General features: G+C 40.8%; 1 protein-coding gene across 1 annotated transcript; it reads right to left on the bottom strand.

The window, feature by feature from the left end:
- Positions 1-1,656: 1,656 nt before the first annotated feature.
- On the bottom strand, positions 1,657-17,931 carry bckdk (branched chain ketoacid dehydrogenase kinase). Its single transcript, XM_057821465.1, has 11 exons — positions 17,518-17,931; positions 15,134-15,202; positions 14,957-15,067; positions 13,210-13,257; positions 9,689-9,808; positions 7,045-7,143; positions 6,911-6,984; positions 6,588-6,716; positions 3,675-3,764; positions 3,445-3,600; positions 1,657-2,821 (listed from the first exon to the last, which is right to left on the bottom strand). Exons 1-11 carry the CDS (start codon positions 17,755-17,757, stop codon positions 2,677-2,679), a joined length of 1,281 nt encoding a protein of 426 aa, XP_057677448.1. The 5' UTR covers positions 17,758-17,931; the 3' UTR covers positions 1,657-2,676.
- Positions 17,932-18,293: the final 362 nt, after the last annotated feature.

The raw sequence follows: 18,293 nt of genomic DNA, 5'->3' as shown, positions 1-18,293 counted from the left end.
TTGTAATTAGAAAGGCTTTCTTAGTAATTTCTTCATTTATTTTGCTTGCAATGACAAAACACAAAAGAGAATGAAAAAAAAATCATTTTACACAAAACTCCAAAAATGGGCCGGACAAAAGTATTGGCACCATTTGAAAAATCGTGATGCTTCTCTAATTTGTGTAACTAACAGCAGCTGTTATTTACCTGTGGCACATAATGGGTGGTGGCAATAACTAAATCACATTTGCAGCCAGTTAAAATGGATTCAAGTTGACTCAACCTGTCCTGTGTCCTTGTGTGTACCACATTGAGCATGGATAAAAGAAAGAAGCCCAAAGAACTGTCTGATGACTTGAGAAGCGAAATTGTGAGGAAGCATGGGCAATCTCAAGGCTACAAGTCCATCTCCAAAGACCTGAATGTTCTTGTGTCTACCGTGCGCAGTGTCATCAATAAGTGTAAAGCCCATGGCACTGTGGCTAACCTCCCTAGATGTGGAAGGAAAAGAAAAATTGACGGGAGATTTCAACGAAAGATTGTGCGGATGGTGGATAAAGAACCTCAGCTAATATCCAAACAAGCTCAAGCTGTCCTGCAGTCTGAGGGTACACCAGTGTCAACCTGTACTATCCTTGGGCATCTGAATGAAAAGGGACTTTATGGTAGTATACCCAGGAAGACCCCACTTCTGACCCAGAGAGATAAAAAAAGCAAGGCTGGAGTTTGCTCAAACTTACATGAGAAAGCCAAAAACGTTTTGGAAGAATGTTCTCTAGTAGATTAGACAAAAGTAGAGCTTTTTGGGGAAAAAGCATCAACATATTTTACAAGGGGGAAAAAACGAGGCCTTCAAATAAAAGAACACCGTCCCCGCAGTCAAACATGGCGGAGGTTCCCTGAGGTTTTGGGGTTGCTTTCTGCCTCTGGCACTGGACTGCTTGACCGTGTGCATGGCATTATGAAGTCTGAAGACTACCAACAAATTTTACAGCATAATGTAGGGCTCAGTGTGCTGGGTGTCCCTCAGTCATGAGTCTTCCAGCAGGACCGTGACCCAAAACACACCTCAAAAAGCACTAGAAAATGGTTTGAGAGAAAGCACTGGAGACTTCTAAAGTGGCCAGCAATGAGTCCAGACCTGAATCCCATAGAACACCTATGGAAAGATATGAAAATGGGAGCTTGGAGAAAGCACCCTTCAAATCTCAGAGACCTGGAGGAGTTGGCCAAAGAAGAATGGTCTACAATTCCAGCAGAGCATTGTAAGAATCTCATTGATGAATACCAGAAGCGGTTGTGCGTAGTTATTTTGTCTAAAGGTTGTGCTACCAAGTATTAGGCTAAGGGTGCCATTACTTTTGTCCGGCCCATTTTTGGAGTTTTGTGTAAAATGATTTCATTGTTATTTTTCATTCTCTTTTGTGTTCTTTCATTGCAAGCAAAAAAAAAAAAAAACAGGAAGATATTACTGGGAGAAATTGAGCATTATCTGACAGAATTGCAGGGTTGCCAATACTTCTGGGCCAGCACTGTATAGTCCAGTGCAGCTTATCTATGAACAAATGCAGTTTTTGTGTCAAATTTGGTGCGTGGCGGCTTATAGTCAGGTACGCCTTATAGTCCGAAAACTACGGTAGTTTTAAGAAATAATGATGCTTTAATGAGTCAGCGGTTAGAACACAAATTTTAATGTGGTGAAACAAGGAAAAAAAACTGTTAGCAAAATAGTAAATGAAACAGTCGTGATCCACACTTTTGCTGGAAATAATTGCTATTTCTCTAACGGGGAAAATGTACAGTCATGACGTCTGCAACCTACATGTTCGCAAGTCAATGTATTTTTTTTCAGTCAGCTGGGTTTTCTCCACCAGCAGATGGCGCACTCACTCGCCTTTAACAATTTTCCTTGAGCTGTTCTAAGTCCCACATGCATTACAACTACATATTTACACAAAAATGTAACCATACAAACTTGGAAGTGTCCGTTAAAAAATGTCTGAATAATGTCAAGATTGTCTCAACAGCACCGGAAATTGTCAAAATAATTGGAGACATCACATTTTTCTATTCAAGACTTGTGTTGGCCAACTAAAAGGATGAGTTTCCAAAATTCCTGGAAAAAGTTAACTCTTTCAGTGCCATTGATGATGTTAAACAAGTTTATCACTCGTACACGTCCAAACCATTTGATCTTGGAAGGTGGCAGCGAATGAATGAATGTTCGTTCGGTGCCACCCTCTCAAGTCTATTGCTGTCAATGGTGACCAATGAGTTTAAAAAATAAAAATAAAAAAAGGACAAAACAGTACTTACTAACATAGCAAAAGTTACTTACAGTACAAAAAGCAACTAAAGGCAACAAGAACCAAAGGGAGGAACATTGCGGTGAAAAAGGCAATACTCTTTCCCCAAAAACAAACAACATTCTACCAATCCAAAAATGAAGAACGTGTTCTTTTATATACTATTTTGGCAGCTGTGATGATCCTTCATCTTTCATCCTTGCTGGAGTGTCTTCATAACCAGTAACTTTCTTTAATGCCATCATGCACAGTTTGTCCCGATAATTGAAAACATGAGACAAGTCCGCAATTTGAGAGCTAACATAGCTTATAATCAGTCTAAGGCAAAAAACAGAAAAAGAAAGGAGGCAAAAAAAGAAAAAAATTGAAGGAATGGCAGCGAAGGCGATTTACACACGGAAGCTTTCGCCCTTGCCGTCGATGTGGCGCAGTCGCAGGTAGATGTCGGTGCCGATGCCCTGCATGGATTGAATGGACAGAGAGCCACCGAGGTACTCGGCGTACGCGCGTGACGTCGGCAGCCCGAAGCCAAACCTGCAAATGAAAGATAAAAAAAAAACTAGAATTTTAAAAAGGTTTTTAAACTCATGAATGAAAAGAAATATACGATTTTTTTTTTTATAAGATTTGAACACACCCAGCCAATAAAGTTAAAAAATATATATTTTTGCCCCTAGAATAAGCATTAGATGCATGCTGCAAAAAATATACTTTTACTGTAGCCTCTTTTTCATTATAGCCCCTCCACAAAAATTATTTTTCTTCCCCACACATGAAACATTATAAGATAAGAAGACCTTTATTGATCTGTGAACCAATTCTGTTTATTGATATGTTGCTGGTTTTTCAGATTTGATCACAATGTTTTTAATTTGGGCATTGAAAAAATATTTTTGGGTTGAAAGAAAACATGAACAACATTTTAAAATGTGTAACAAAACCTTTTTTAATGAAAAAAAAAAATCAAATCAATATTGTTCTATATTGGACATTTTCTGATGTTTGCATTACAAAAACTGGTTCGTTTTAGTTTTGGACTTCTAGTGCCGTCAATGGGACTGAAAAAAATGAGCATTCACAGCCAGTCCTCCCATTTCAAATGAACTGGATGTTTATTGTTGTTAATGCCAAGTAATGAGTTAATAATTATCCGTTACCCGTGCATGGGTCCGGACTGGTTGCCGCTGTTGGTGATGTTGTTAAACAAATTGCTCATGCGAGGGTCCTGCGCGCTCTCCTCGGCTGTACTGAAGTGGTAATCCATCACCTTGTCGATGATCCCATGCGGGATTCCGCCGCCGCGGTCTGAAATCCTGCGCGTGACAAAATTGGAATCTGGTCAGAGGCTTCCCTCAACAGCGGGGTTCCTCAATGAGAAGACACCCACCTAATGACAAAGTCCATGTCGTTGTTGGCGATGGTGACCACCACGTCGGGTACGTTGTAAGGCGTATCCAAGTGGCTCTCCATGGTCGCCCTGACGACGTGTGACAAAACACAAACAGAATTAGGGGCAGTTTACATGGTGACTCTGCGACACGAAGACGCAATGACTGTTGCGGAGTGGCCTCGTGTGCATATGGTGTCGGCGAAGACGGAAGGCGAAAAATTCTGAATCCTGCCTCCAAAGTGGAAGAATCGGATTGCGGGGGATTATGGGGGGACTTCCTCGGCATGCATATCAAAGGCTCCCGCGGCGCCAGACCGCGCCGATAACGTCAGCACTCGTACACGTCATATTGGGCGTGTGTAGCGGTGCTACTAAACATTAAAAACAGCAAATATGGCGGAATGTTGGCTTTAATTTACTGTTTTAATAATATTTTTAAATTAAATATGTTGAACGTTTCCATTTTTGTGCCTTTTTGAACAAAAGAAAAATGCCATTGCTTCGAGTGGGCTGGCATATTTTTTTAAGGGCTGAGGAAGCTTGGTGGGGTCAAAGTGCATCATTCTCTGTTGCCCTGTAAATCTGAAGTGCCCCCTAGGACCTGGCATGAATACTACATCATTTTCATGGGGAATTGCGACATTGTTCGAATGGAGAAGCAAATGCGAATTTAAAATTTTTCGTATTCACAGGGAGTCACCATGTAAACGGCCCCTTAGTCAAGACTGATTGGGTTGCGTTTTTCACAGGATATTTGTAATTTGAATGACAAGCTCCTACAACACCCGACGAGGGCAGCAAAGCACAATTTTTCTATTAAATTGCAATTGTACAACAGGAAAAAAATAGAGTACGAGAATAAAGTTAGTAATAATACGAGATTAAAGTTGTAATGTTACTTAACTTTACGTACTTTAAGTTATGTATGGTTGTAGCACGCTAAGTTGTAATGTTAGGACTATGTGACAATGTAATATTACAAGATCTAGCGCCGCGCCACTAATGTTAAAATGAATGGTATTGAGCATCTGATGTAAAAGATTCTAAAATAAAGCCTCATGAGATGCTCAATGCAGTTCATTTAACAAAGGCGGCGCAGCGGTGTTTCTTGTTACATTACATATAGTACGTAGTTACGCAAAATCATAACTTTACGATTTAGCCATGTTGTAGCCATAAAACATCATGTAATATCCGTAGTTACATAATACTAAGTCATTAATTTCATAATATTTTACTATAGCTTTTTTTCCCCGTAATATTACTTCATTGACAAATTACAATGACAAATGTCGCAATGTTTCACATAATAAGATATAACACAAATATACACAAAAGAACATTTAAGTTTCCTTGTTTTTAAATTAAAATAATTGACTAAAAAATGCACATATACAATTTTCCACTTTATTTTTTAAAGGGGAAAAAAAAAAAAAAGATTTTTTTAAAAAACCAATTCACTGCCAGCCCAGATAGCATTCACAGAGTATGTACTGTGGCCATTAGCAAAAGGAAGAAAAATGATATTAAAAAGACCCATTGACAGCAACGGATGTCCACTTGGATTTGACATTATCGGCCCCAAACCCTCTAAAGTATAGATATATTTTTTTATTTCATAGCATTTAACTTGCTGATTGCCATTGACAACGCAAGACATTCAATTCATTCAAACTGGGAGGACTAGTTGAACCAGAGTTAAATAAGAGTTAAACACTTATATGGGTTGCCCAACATAATGCCTCTCTGAAGGAAACCTTAAGCAGGGGTAGACAATAAGGTATATTAATGAACTAATTCATTTTGAAGTTCACTGGTCCCACTATCAAAACCACTGGCCCAGGTCAACGAGTCAGTTATTGATGCAAATAATCAGGAAAAAAAGAACACTTTGCTTGAATAACATGAATAAAATGTATTTTTGAGGTGGATTTAATGAAAATTGTAGAAAAACGGTGCAAAAACAAGAATCTAGTGCAAATAATCCTATTTAATTCCATAATCATACCATAATCACTCTAGTATACAAAGCTCTTCCTCCATCTCCTCCTCAGTTAGCTTATTTTTGCACCATGGAAGTCAAAGAAATGACTAAGGCAATTATGGCCAACGGTTTTCAAGTTAGACCATCGTTATGACGATATTATTTTCTCTGTAGTCACGTAGATGAATTATCACGTTATGTTCATTCGATAGGCTTCATACTCCTTAACTTTCCTGTAACTTACTTGTCTGCATATGTGGGCATTGATCTGCACACCTCACAGTAAACCTCGTTTTTTTTCTCATCTTAGCAGAGCCAATTCCAGCGGTCTCGACACTGGGGCTGAAACTTTCTCTCGCTTTTCTTTTCATATTGGATTTCACTTTTCCTCAACTTCTCCGGTGACTTTCTCTTTCTTGAGTGATCTTTTTTCCCCTCATGGTGCTTGGCCGGGTGTTGGGGGTCTCGGAAACATGTCGTCTTGTAGTGTAACGTTAGGTGAGTACTGAGATACTGACAATCAATCAGCAGCAGTAATTAGGTTCCGCGTGTTCGCGCGGGAGCGAGCAAGTGAATCAGGTGTGTTTACACCCTACCAAGAGCAACGGCTGGCTGCATAGACTGTAAGGTCGTCTTTGATCGGGATAGTGCAGACGTCATCAAAACATGGGACCACTGGGAGATGATGTGAAATAAGAGTTTTTTCTGTTTCCTTTCCAGCGAGCCAGTGGATGGAGCATTCTGGTGGCCCTGACTGTTTTAAAAGTACTTCCGGGCCACCAGGCCATTTATATTGTCGACCCCAGTTCAGTACAATGTAGTTGGGTGTCTTTACAAACGTAATTTATAAGTTAGCTAAATTTGTCTCACATGATTGTGAATTAAAACATCCCTATAAGTCACTTCTGTTGTGTGTGTGCGTGTACCTCATGGCATTTTTAAGCAGCTCGGGCAAGATATAGTCAAGCGGCAGCGGTATGAAGGGGAAGCGTGCTGCCACGTGGCCATTGATGCGAACTCTGGGAGAGTTGCCGTACTGATGCTCGCACAGACGCCTGCAGGCACAAGTAAAGCACTGTAAACTAACACACCCAAGTGTACTCACTTAGCCCAAACAAACAAAGCAGAGGGCACAGGTCAAAGTGATAAGCTGACACAATCAACACAAGTGATAACCCTCGGAAAGTTTATCTTGGTGCGCACTGATCGGCTGTTCTGTCTTCTTAGCTGTCAAATCAGAGGTGCTCACCTAGCAAAGTCAACCCACTTCTCAATGATCTTCTTTGGGGACAAACGTCTGCAGATGATGCCCACAAAGTCAGCCTGCGAGGGCAATGATAAGGTAAGTACTCGGCCGGTAGAAAGTAAGAGAAGTTGACGTACGTTGTCTTCATGCAGAGCGAGGTGGTGCGTGGCCAACATACGAATTCCCAGGCGAGAGCACAGCGTTGTGTCCAGGAAGTTGCGCAGTATCGTCTCATCCTGGAAGGACGAAAGAAAGAGATGGTTTCAAGTACTACATCTACTGTGGGGAGAACAAGTATTTGATACACTGCCAATTTTGCTGGTTTTCCCACTTGCAAGCCATGTAGAGGTCTTTAATTTGTATCATAGGTTATCTTCAACTGTGAGGGACGGAATCTAATACAAAAAAACAGAAAATCAAGTTGTATGATTTTTAAATAATACATTTGCATTTAATTGCATGAAATAAGTATTTGATACATCACAAAAATCGAACTTAATATTTGGTACAGAAACCTTTGTTTGCTATTACAGATACCAAACGTTTCCTGTAGTCCTTGACAAGGTTTGCACACACTGCAGCAGGGATTTTGGCCCACTCCTCAATGCAGATGTTCTCCAGAGCCTTCAGGTTTCGGGGCTGCTGCCAGGCAACACGGACTTTCAGCTCCCTCCGTAGATTTTCTATCGGGTTCAGATCTGGTGACTGGCTAGGCCACTCCAGGACCTTAAGATGCTTCTTACGGAGCCACTCTTTAGTTGCCTTGGCTGTGTGCTTTGGGTCGTTGTGAAGACCCAGCCACGACCCATCTTCAGGGCTCTCACTGAAGGAAGGAGGTTGTCAGCCAAGATCTGGCGATACATAGCCCCATCCATCCTCCCCTCAATACGGTGCAGTTGTCCTGTACCCTTGGCAGAGAAGCAGCCCCAAAAAATGTTTCCTCCTCCATGTGTCACGGTTGGGATGGTGTTCTTGGGGTTGTACTTATCCTTCTTTTTCCTCCAAACACGACGAGCCGAGTTTAGACCAAAAAGTTCAATTTTGGTCTCATCCGACCACATGACCTTATCCCATTGCTCCTCTGGATCATCTAGATGGTCAGTGGCAAACTTAAGACGTGTCTGGACTAGGCATGTGCCGGGATGAGATTCTCACGGTATGATAACCTTAAGCAAAAATATCACGGTTATTCGGTATCACGGTATTGCAATTAAAGCTCTAAAATGTGTTACTTTGAGATATCTGGGTTAAAAAAAAAAAAAAAAAATTCCATTGAACAAGATTTTTATTTTTGGAAAACATGTTAGCAAATTACAACAAAAGTATAATGTTAAGTTAAAATGAATTTAGAAAAAAATTATAACGGAAATGTTATAAATAAAATTTAAATAAATGGAGTCCTTTAAGTATGCCTAAACCCACAGCCACAGCTCAACATTATTACCATCAGAACAAAAATAATTGAATTATTTTCCATAAAAAGCACGTGTGTATAACTCGTATTATATTTACATTCTACTCACACTCTTTTTTTTCAACACAGACAGTGCCAGAAAGAAAAAAACACATTTTACCACCGCTAGACACACTAAACATGCTGGAGTTAATACTCGTAGCTGGTGGGAAACGTTCATGACATTGTTTAGTAACCTTTAATTTTTTACAAATGTGAAATCATATTGGAGGTTTTGCCTCCTCGGCAGGCACCCTCCGCAACATTTTACATGTTGGTTGGCCGTCCTCTAAGCTGCTGTCATCTGTAAGTTTTCTGTAGCTGAAGTATTCCCATTCCAGCGATTTCATTTTCTTCGATGGGGGAAAAAGTTCAGGAGTTTCACCTCCTCAAGCTGTCGTGTAGCACGGCTCACTCACTGACACTGAGCAACAACCGGTGGGGGAGGGTTGAGCCTTACAGCTGCATGTGAGGGATTTCTCCATGCATTTTTGGGACATAACGAGTAGCTAATACCTTAGGACGGTATGATAGAAAATTTTTGCGGTTTTGAAACCTTGATGTTTTCATACCACGGTATACCTTGAAACCGGTAATCGGCACATGCCTAGTCTGGACATGCACTGGCTTCAGCAGCGGGACCTTGCGTGTGCTGTAGGATTTTAATCCATGACGGCATAATGTGTTTCCGATGGTTTTCTTCGAAACTGTGGTTCCAGCTCTCTTCAGGTCATTGACCAGGTCCCGCCGTGTAGTTCTGGGCTGATCCCTCACCTTCCTCATGATCAGTGATGCCCCACGAGGTGAGATCTTGCATGGAGCCCCAAAACGAGGCAGATTGACCGTCAACTTGAACTTCTTCCATTTTCTAATAATCTGAACCCGATAGAAAATCTACGGAGGGAGCTGAAAGTCCGTGTTGCCTGGCAGCAGCCCCGAAACCTGAAGGCTCTGGAGAACATCTGCATTGAGGAGTGGGCCAAAATCCCTGCTGCAGTGTGTGCAAACCTTGTCAAGGACTACAGGAAACGTTTGGTATCTGTAATAGCAAACAAAGGTTTCTGTACCAAATATTAAGTTCGATTTTTGTGATGTATCAAATACTTATTTCATGCAATTAAATGCAAATGTATTATTTAAAAATCATACAACTTGATTTTCTGTTTTTTTGTATTAGATTCCGTCCCTCACAGTTGAAAAGAACCTATGATACAAATTAGAGACCTCTACATGCTTTGCAAGTGGGAAAACCAGCAAAATTGGCAGTGTATCAAATACCTGTTCTACCCACTGTATTTGTAATAACTCCAATATTGAGTCGTTAATACCTGAATATGCTTGCGACATTCCCGGAATCCCTGAGCTAACATGGTGACCACGTCCTTGTGGTCGTCCAGCAGCTGCTGCACCAGCTTGCAGAAGCGAGCCTCAACGTCCTGATCCTTGATCTGCACCAGGAAAATTTACTACGATCACGTTTCAGAGCCGTTGATGGTACAATGATCCCTCGCTTGTTCGCGCTTCAAACTTCGCGCCCCCAGTCCATCGTGGATTTTTTTTTTTCAATTAAAAAATGAATAAATAAATACAGATGAGCTGTCCCTGCTGCTTTTCTTTGTCTGGCAGTGCACTGGATTTGCTTATAAAAGTTGACGATGAATGACAAAGGTTAAGGTTCGATCTTGCCAGAGACGCTTGGAAGCCGAAACTTCAAAGCGCCGCATGCGTCGATCATCGTTCAGCTTGTTATACAGTTGCTGTGGCAACTCATTGTGTGTGAGTGAGCAGCTTGATCGGATTTGAGTTGACTCACTCAATGAGGCATTTAATAAAGACAAGGATTTTTCTACTTAATTCTATTTTAAAAATAATTCGGTGGGACAGTAACATATTTAAAACTTCCCAGATAGCAGACGGATGTTGAGTAAACGTTGATTTTCCATCAAAATCATCAGTACGGTTGAAATTGAAATGAAATTTTCGACTATAAACAATGTTGAATCAACATTGCAAATACCAATGACACCTGACAGTGACGTTGAATATGGTATGTCAGGCGATGATTGGGTTAACATTGTTTTATAATTGATGAACCGATGGTGACAAATAGTTGATTATTCATTGACTGGGAAATCTGACTGAAAAGTCATCGAATTATGGATGAGCGGGAGTTACGGTAAAAAAAAATCTTGTTCGTGGTTGACCGGGAGCTACAGTGTATCGCAAAATTGAGTACAACCCTCGCATTTCTGCATCTTTTCATGGGAGAACACTGACAAAATGACACTTTGACACAATGAAAAGTAGTCTGTGTGCAGCTTATATAATAGGGTTAATCCCCCCCCCCCTCAAATTAATTGAAAATTATAGCCATTAATATCTAAACCCCTGGCAACAAAAGTGAGTACACCCTTCAGAAACTACTTACATATTTAAATGTCCAAGTTGAGTACTGCTTCTCATTTTCCCTCCAAAATGTCATGTGACTCGTGAGTGTTACTAGGTCCAGGCGTGTTCAAATTTCATCCTGGTTACTGAAAAGTTCCACCATGGCACCACATGGCAAAGAACTCTCTGGTGATCTTAAAAGACGTATTTTTGCACTAAATGAAGATGGCCAAGGCTACAAGACAGTGGCTAAGATCATCCAGCATTTTAAAAGAGCAGGGTCCATTCAGAACAGGCCTCGGGTTGGTCGCCCAAAGAAGCTGAGTGCACGTGCTGAGCATCACATCAAAATGCTTTCTTTGAATGATCGTCGCACGACTGCTGTCAGCATTGCTGCAGAGATTGAAGAGGTGGGGGGTCAGCCTGTTAGTGCTCAGACCATACGCCGCACTCCATATCAAATTGGTGTGCATGGCTGTCACCCCAGGAGGAAGCCTCTTCTGAAGACGGTACACAAGAGAGCCCGCAAACAGTTTGCTGAAGACATGTCAATAAAGCACATGGATTACTGGAACCATGTCCTTAGGTCTGATGAGACGAAGATTAATTTGTTTAGCTCTGATTGTCTCAAGCGTGTGTGTGTGTGTGTGTGTGGCGGCGACCAGGTGAAGAGTACAAAGATAAGTGTGTCATGCCTACAGTCAAGCATGATGGTGGGATTGTCGTGGTCTGGGGCTGCATGAGTGCTGCAGGTGTTGGAGAGTTGTGAAATACTTGTACAAACATGTACTGTGAAATACTGCAGAAGAGCATAATCCCCTCCCTCCAGAAACTGGGTCACAGGGCAGTGTTCCAGCATGACAATGACCCCAAACACACCTCCAAGATGATCACTGCTTTACTGACGAGGCTGAGGGTAAAGGTGTTGGACTGGCCAAGCATGTCTCCAGACTTCAACCCAATAGAACACCTCCGGCAGCTCCGCAACGTCGTCATGGAGGAGTGGAGGAGCATTCCAGTGGCAACCTGTGAAGCTCTGATCAACTCCATGCCCAGGAGAGTAAAGGCAGTTCTGGATTATAGTGGTGGCCACACAAAATATTGACAGTTGACATGTTGTATGTTAATATCGACAACTTTCACTAAGGGGTGTACTCCATTTCGTTGCCAGGGGTTTAGATATCAATGGCTTTATTTTGAGTCATTTTGAGGGGAAAATAAATGTACTCTATCATATAAGCTGCACACAGACTACTTTTTGTTGTGTCAAAGTGTCATTTTGTCAGTCTTGTCCCATGAAAAGATATACTTAAATATCTGCAGAAATGCAAGGGGTGTACTCACTTTTGTGATACAATGCACTATGCGGTTTTTCACTTATCGCGGCGGGTTCTGGTCCCCATTAACCGTGAAAAACAAGGGATCACAGTAATAGACATCCAAGCCGTTTGGCTGTCAACCCTCCCAGTTTAAACTGATTTGGAGCCCTATTCACGTATATGGCAGTCAATAAACTTATTGGCTGCCATTACAGCGGTAGACTGACAATCCATTTTTACTGTCAATGGCACTGAAACATGAGCATCCAAAGGGTTAAATGAACTGGTCATCCAGCGATGTCAATGGCAATGTTTATATTCACTCTAATTTATTTCATCAAACAAAATCTTTAACAAATTATTCAACTAATTAGTCTGTAATCTGCCGTGGCTTCGTTTCCTGTATATTTTGGGGCAACTACAGATCACTTTCTGTTGATTCTGAGCCTCATCATGGGGCATTTACTCGATGTGTGCTGCTGATTTTGGGCCATTCCCGGGCCACCTCCTGTTGATGTTCGGTTACTCTCTGCTGATTCTGGGGCATTTCATGTTGATTTTGGGGCAACATACATGAGGCAATATTGTTTTTGTTAAAAAGAATGACTTTTTTGGGTGTTGTATGTGCCTTTCAAAATGAATGGAGGCATTGAAATTGTAAGAGGAAGTTTTTAAATCAAATTTTGGCGGAACTGTACATTTTTGCCAAAAAAATGATTAACTTGCCTTAATTTTTATACAAGATATATATATATATATATATAAAATAAAGTTTTTGATGTGTGAATTACTGAATATTCGTTGCCTTGCCACCCTCCCAGTTTTTTTTTTTTTTTTAACTGTCACTTTTCCTTACAAACAGCATTTGGATGGCGAAACCATTTTAGTTTGTTATCGTATTTCACAACAACAAGACCACGTCACATCTCCTGCACTGTTGTTTTGAAAATTTGTTGACTATTTCATTTGTCACGGCTGACATCATCTAATAATATGATTGTGGCTTGTAAATATGGTTTGTTTTGAAAAGGCACTAAGTAAGCCTCATATCTTTTTCAGTAACCAACAAGGAACTTGAACTCGATCTGACCGTGTGTATTTACTGTCATGTATACAAGCGAGTGAGTGTGTGTGGTACTCACAGTAGGAAAGTCGCTGAGCATGTGGTATGCTCTGATGTAGAGTTCGTGCTGGAAGAGGAGGGGGAGGCTTGATCATTGTGCACGGTCAGCCACATTTTCAACACAGTTTGTCACTCACATGTTACTAAAAACCAATCTCTTCTTTTTGACTACAAAAAAAAAAATCATAGATAATTAAATGGGTCACGTGTTGATTGGACAAAGATGGTGAGTGTTTTGTACAAGAGAAGAAAGAATGTAGGGGAAAGTTCAACGGAGAAAAAAAAACGGGAGGCCGCACGAGGATTATGAGAGGGAAAAAAAGTGTTTCTTCCCTGATGGCGTCCCACATGGATAGAAAGAGAATAATACTTGACAAATGCATTGTAGCCACATATAATTAATCAAAGCAGACAACATCTACGGATTGCATGTTTAATAAACAAAAGTTTCGGAATTGAGTTTCTTTGTTGGATGAACTAAACAGAACACAAACCTTTTAATTTTATTATTTAGTTTATTTTTAGGAAAAAAAAAAAAACATACTATTGCCGTGGAAAAAAAATATATTAGGGCACCCCTGACAAATTCCATTATTTTCATTTATAAATCATTGGGTGTTTGGTTCAGCAACTTCATTTTTTTATATAAAAAAACTGATGGGATGAGTAACATTAGAGAAGTGAAACCAAGTTTATCTAACTAATGCAAGATGTGAAATATGCATTAAAAAATTACAGTTGCAAACATTTGGGCACCCTTGTTGATTTGACTACATTTAACTTAATAGCACTGGTGAATTGGATAGGAAGTTTCAAATGTATTTAAGGTGACCAATTAAATGTTGCTTCTCTTTGAATCTCCAGCAACGAGTGACAAAATGAGGGACCTTAAAACACCTCTCACATGACCTGAATAAAAAGACTGTTCAACATTACATGACAATTGGGCTGTTAGTTTCCACTGTGAGGAAAAAAATGAGAAATGGAAGATCACAAACACAATTCTTATTCAGGCCAGAAGAGGCATGCCATGAAAAATATCCGAGATGCGAAGGATGGTGGGAATGGTCAATGAGAGCCCCTAGACCACCACCAAAGAACTACAGCGTGATTATTCTGCAGATGGTGCAACTGTGCGTTGCAATTCCGCAAACTTCGCATCGTGAAGCTGTTTGGGAAAACGATGCGGAAAAAGCCTTTTAAAAGCACATTTGGACAATTTAGCTTCCTTTTAGAACAAGGTACTGCATATCGTTTAAACAAAAATTGAATTTTGCGGCGATAACAAGGAGTATTATGCATGATGACAAAAGAACACTGCGTTCCAAGAAAAATACTTGGTAAGAACACTCACCCTATTTTAGTATGACTAGTTTTGGCTTCGCAGTAGTTGTGAAGTAAAATGGGAGGTAAATACAAGTAATACTACATAAACCCCACAACAAGCCTCTTTGTCCTCAACAAATTCCACAACTCACTAACTGTATCACAGCGGTCAAGCAATGAAAATAAAAATGATAAATGAAGTTAAAAAAAGAACAAGCGGTAACAGTGAAGTGTGGTTGCTGGCTAACATACACATGTGGGAGTTGCCCAGCAACCCGAGCCAGCAACGTTGCCTTTCGTGGAACTGCTAAGTGAGTCAAAGTTCAGCCTCGCTGTGACCCACTTAAACATCTTAACCCATTCTCTGCCATTGATGATGATCGATATACAAAGGCAGCATGGGACTTAATACAGTGTTAGGTGTGTATGTGTGGACTTACCACTTGGAGGATGGTTGGGTTGCATCCAATGATGAAGGGCAGGCTCCGAAAGCCTTTGATGCGGTGAGCGATCCGCACAGGGAGCTCCTTATGCAGGTACTTGGCGCTGCTCTGGGACATTGGAACAAATGCTTAAATGGAACCGCTCGAACTGTGGGTGTTGACCAACTTACTTACCAGAATGTGATGTCCGTCCGGTGACTTGCCTGCGTACAGCAAAGTTGCTAAGGTGAGTCGCACTGAAGCCTAAAAGACATCAATCAACATTAGGGGTGGGAATCTCTTGGTACCCCATGATATGATCCAATTTGCGATTCAAAGCTTAAGATAACGATGATCTCACAATATGGCGATACAACGATTATCAATACATTGGTTAGGAAATCATTCTAGGATATTCAAGAAAATAACTAATAAACTGAAAAACAAGCTAATTTCATCTTCTGCTGTAAATTCATCACGAGTAGACGTCCAGTCCATTTTCGGTCACTTCCTGTTGATTTCGGAGCATTTTTGCGCCACTTCCTGTTGATTATAGAGCATTTTTGCGCCACTTCCTGTTGATTTTGGGTTACAGAACAGGAAGTGACTTGGGAATCTCCCAAATAAATACTCAGTGACTCAAACCCAACAGGAAGGGACCTGTAAATGTCCTAAAATGAACAGAAAGTGACCTGTAAATGCCCCGAAAATCTGAGTGACTGTTAATGCTCTAGTTTCAAATGAACGAAGGTTAATTCGCCCTTCCCAGTCTTAATCAAGCTATCAAGCTATTTGCTTCTTATTCCTCTTGTGATTTATCTGCATTGCTGATTTCAATTATTATTATTCGTAGTAGTAGTAGTATTTTTTATTTTTTATTCTATTAGTGATTAAATGCGATTTTTATGTATAATTTTATTTCCTGTTTCGATTGTATTTGTTTTCACATTCTATTGATTTTGTGATTTTTAAGATCTTCATGTGATGTAAAGCACTTTGAATTGCCTAGTGTTGATATAAATAAATTTGCCTTGCCTTAATTGATAGAGTTAACTGAGACATTACTACCGAGGAAGATTTTGGTAGCAACTGTTCCCTGTTTTTTCATTTATTAATGCATTGACACTTTGACATTTTTAAACCATATCTCGATTCTTGGCACTAGCATTTCGAGAACCTTTTGGGATGAAAAGTATCACGATATATCACAATTTCGATATTTTGTCACACCCCTAATCAACATCATATCATGATGGGTTGGATCTAAAAATTTAAAAAAAAATGTTTAAAATTATGAATTACCATATTAAGGTAATGACAGTGAGATGTGTCAGTAGATCTTTTTGAATTGGTCGTTTGATAAGTGTGGCCTCTCCTACCATAAATTTACATTGTGTCTTCTTTGTGTAATGAGTGTAGTGAGTTTAAAGGGTGTGCCATGGCTTTCAGGGCTACCCATGGAATTAATTATAAGATTAGAACAAATCTTATCTATTGTGCTTCTTTCTGAAGACACTACAGAGAAGAAAAACATGAGTGCTGTATACAAGGAGGCAGCTGCTGATTTATGCACATGTGGAACTTTTGGCAACTCCCCTTTTTTTCTCCAAATATTTTCTTTTTCTGGACTCACGTGTGTCCTCCGGCTGCTTTGGAACTGGGCGCAGATACTAAACAATTCCTGGAACTTGTTAGAAAATGTAAGATCTGGGACCAGCTAGAATTTCAAATTTTAATTTTGTGGATTAGGAAAATTTAATGTGAGGGCTTTAAATCTTATTGTGTTGTTTATTTTTATTTAGGACTTTAGGACTAGGCCTCATTTGCTACTCTGCCAGTTTGGGCATGATGCAAAGCATGAAGGAAATAGATTGTTAATATAATTTACACAAAAATGGTGATTCCAACTATGTTGACGTGATTTCAGCGATTTCAAATAGTCATCTTGACAAAATAGTGTTGCTGTGTCATTTCCAAATCTTTTTTCATTTACTCTTAGTCTTAACTTGTAACTTGGCAGTTCCAAGGTGAAATACAATCCTACTAAGCGATTTGGCAATATTGTATTAAGTGGGACAAAAGATGGCAAAGAAGAACTGCTCGTGGGAAGGAACAGCCCAAAAAAATCCTGCTGCCTTCAGGGCCCTCGAGCAAAATTTGGTCACACCGAATGACACCCGTGCACTTCATCCTGCAAGTGTCCAAATCATTCGACGAAACGCTTTGAATAGGACAAAATAGTCCATAAAACACGTTAAATGATCAAAGAGTCGATTAAATGATCAAAATACGGTTTCTGAAAAGTGGCAAACTTGGCGTGTTGTGTAAACGTTACCACCTGCCGCCTTACTTTCGTAATTATTATCAATGCGATTACTAACCGAAAGAGGTTATTATTGGGCCGGAAAATTAGTGGAAGATTATGAACATGTATGAATATTAAACTTGATTTTACTCCATGTATATATTAAAGCTTCGGGCCGCGAGGCGGAAAGGTTTAAATAAATGACCGTCAGTGAACGCGTCTGACTTCCAGCTAGCCATTAGCATCGCTGTCGTACTAAACGTTTCATCCTCACCTTCTCCGCGGAAACGTCAATGGCAGACTGGTTATAAAACGACGTCACGGTCTTGGAGCGCTCTCGAGCCAATTCGGAGAAGCCCTGCAGGGACGACGTGGACCTCAGTCGGCGGCCGCCCGCGTTCCACATCAACGTCGGTACTAGTGGTGCTGGTAGTAGTGGTGCCGTTGTGGTAGCCGGCGCGAGGAAGAGGCGGCTCAGCCTCGGCCTGGCCTGACTGGTGGCGCCGCTCAGCATCTCCGCGGCGAGAGAGGGGGTGGGAGAGTTCTACGCGGCCTGCTGTATGGCCATTAGAGGGTCGCGTCGGCCGCCGTGCACAAGGGCACGTCCGCTTTGTTACGGTACCGAGAGGGTACTTGTGGAAGCAAGGGCAAGTACTGGCCGCTAGTGTGGTTGAGAGGGGGCGGAGAGAAGGATTCACTAGGAGACAGTGGAGCCAATCAGAGGCCCAATCAGGACATTGGGGGCGGAGCTTAAGTCCACACGCAAACAAAAGTGAAGACGAGCCACTGGTAAACAACATTTAAGCATTTCACTAAGCAATAAAACATCAGATATTCTAATCTCTACAGACAAGAGTGCACTGCCAAAAAGGGGCGCAGAACTGTTTGCCTGGTCTTCTGGACCCCCACTGCCACATTTTCACTTGTGATTTGGTTCTGTGTGTTGTGGAACACAAAATACACTACTGCAAACAATAAAGTGGATTTTTCTCTCGAGCGATTGTAAATAATTGTTAGGCTACAGTAGGAGTGGGAACCTCTTGGTAACTC

Source organism: Corythoichthys intestinalis, chromosome 18, assembly GCF_030265065.1.
Source record: "Corythoichthys intestinalis isolate RoL2023-P3 chromosome 18, ASM3026506v1, whole genome shotgun sequence".
Taxonomy (NCBI): Eukaryota; Metazoa; Chordata; class Actinopteri; order Syngnathiformes; family Syngnathidae; genus Corythoichthys; species Corythoichthys intestinalis.
This window is presented reverse-complemented; position numbering and strand designations above follow the sequence as displayed.

Excerpts from the sequence above, each read along its gene's own strand:
- bckdk (XM_057821465.1), bottom strand. The coding sequence starts at position 17,757 with ATGCTGAGCGGCGCCACCAGTCAGGCCAGGCCGAGGCTGAGCCGCCTC. Across the intron at positions 6,717-6,910 it reads AAGTGGGTTGACTTTGCTAG|GCGTCTGTGCGAGCATCAGT; the intron begins GTGAGCACCTCT and ends TTGTGCCTGCAG. Across the intron at positions 3,601-3,674 it reads GACATGGACTTTGTCATTAG|GATTTCAGACCGCGGCGGCG; the intron begins GTGGGTGTCTTC and ends TGTCACGCGCAG.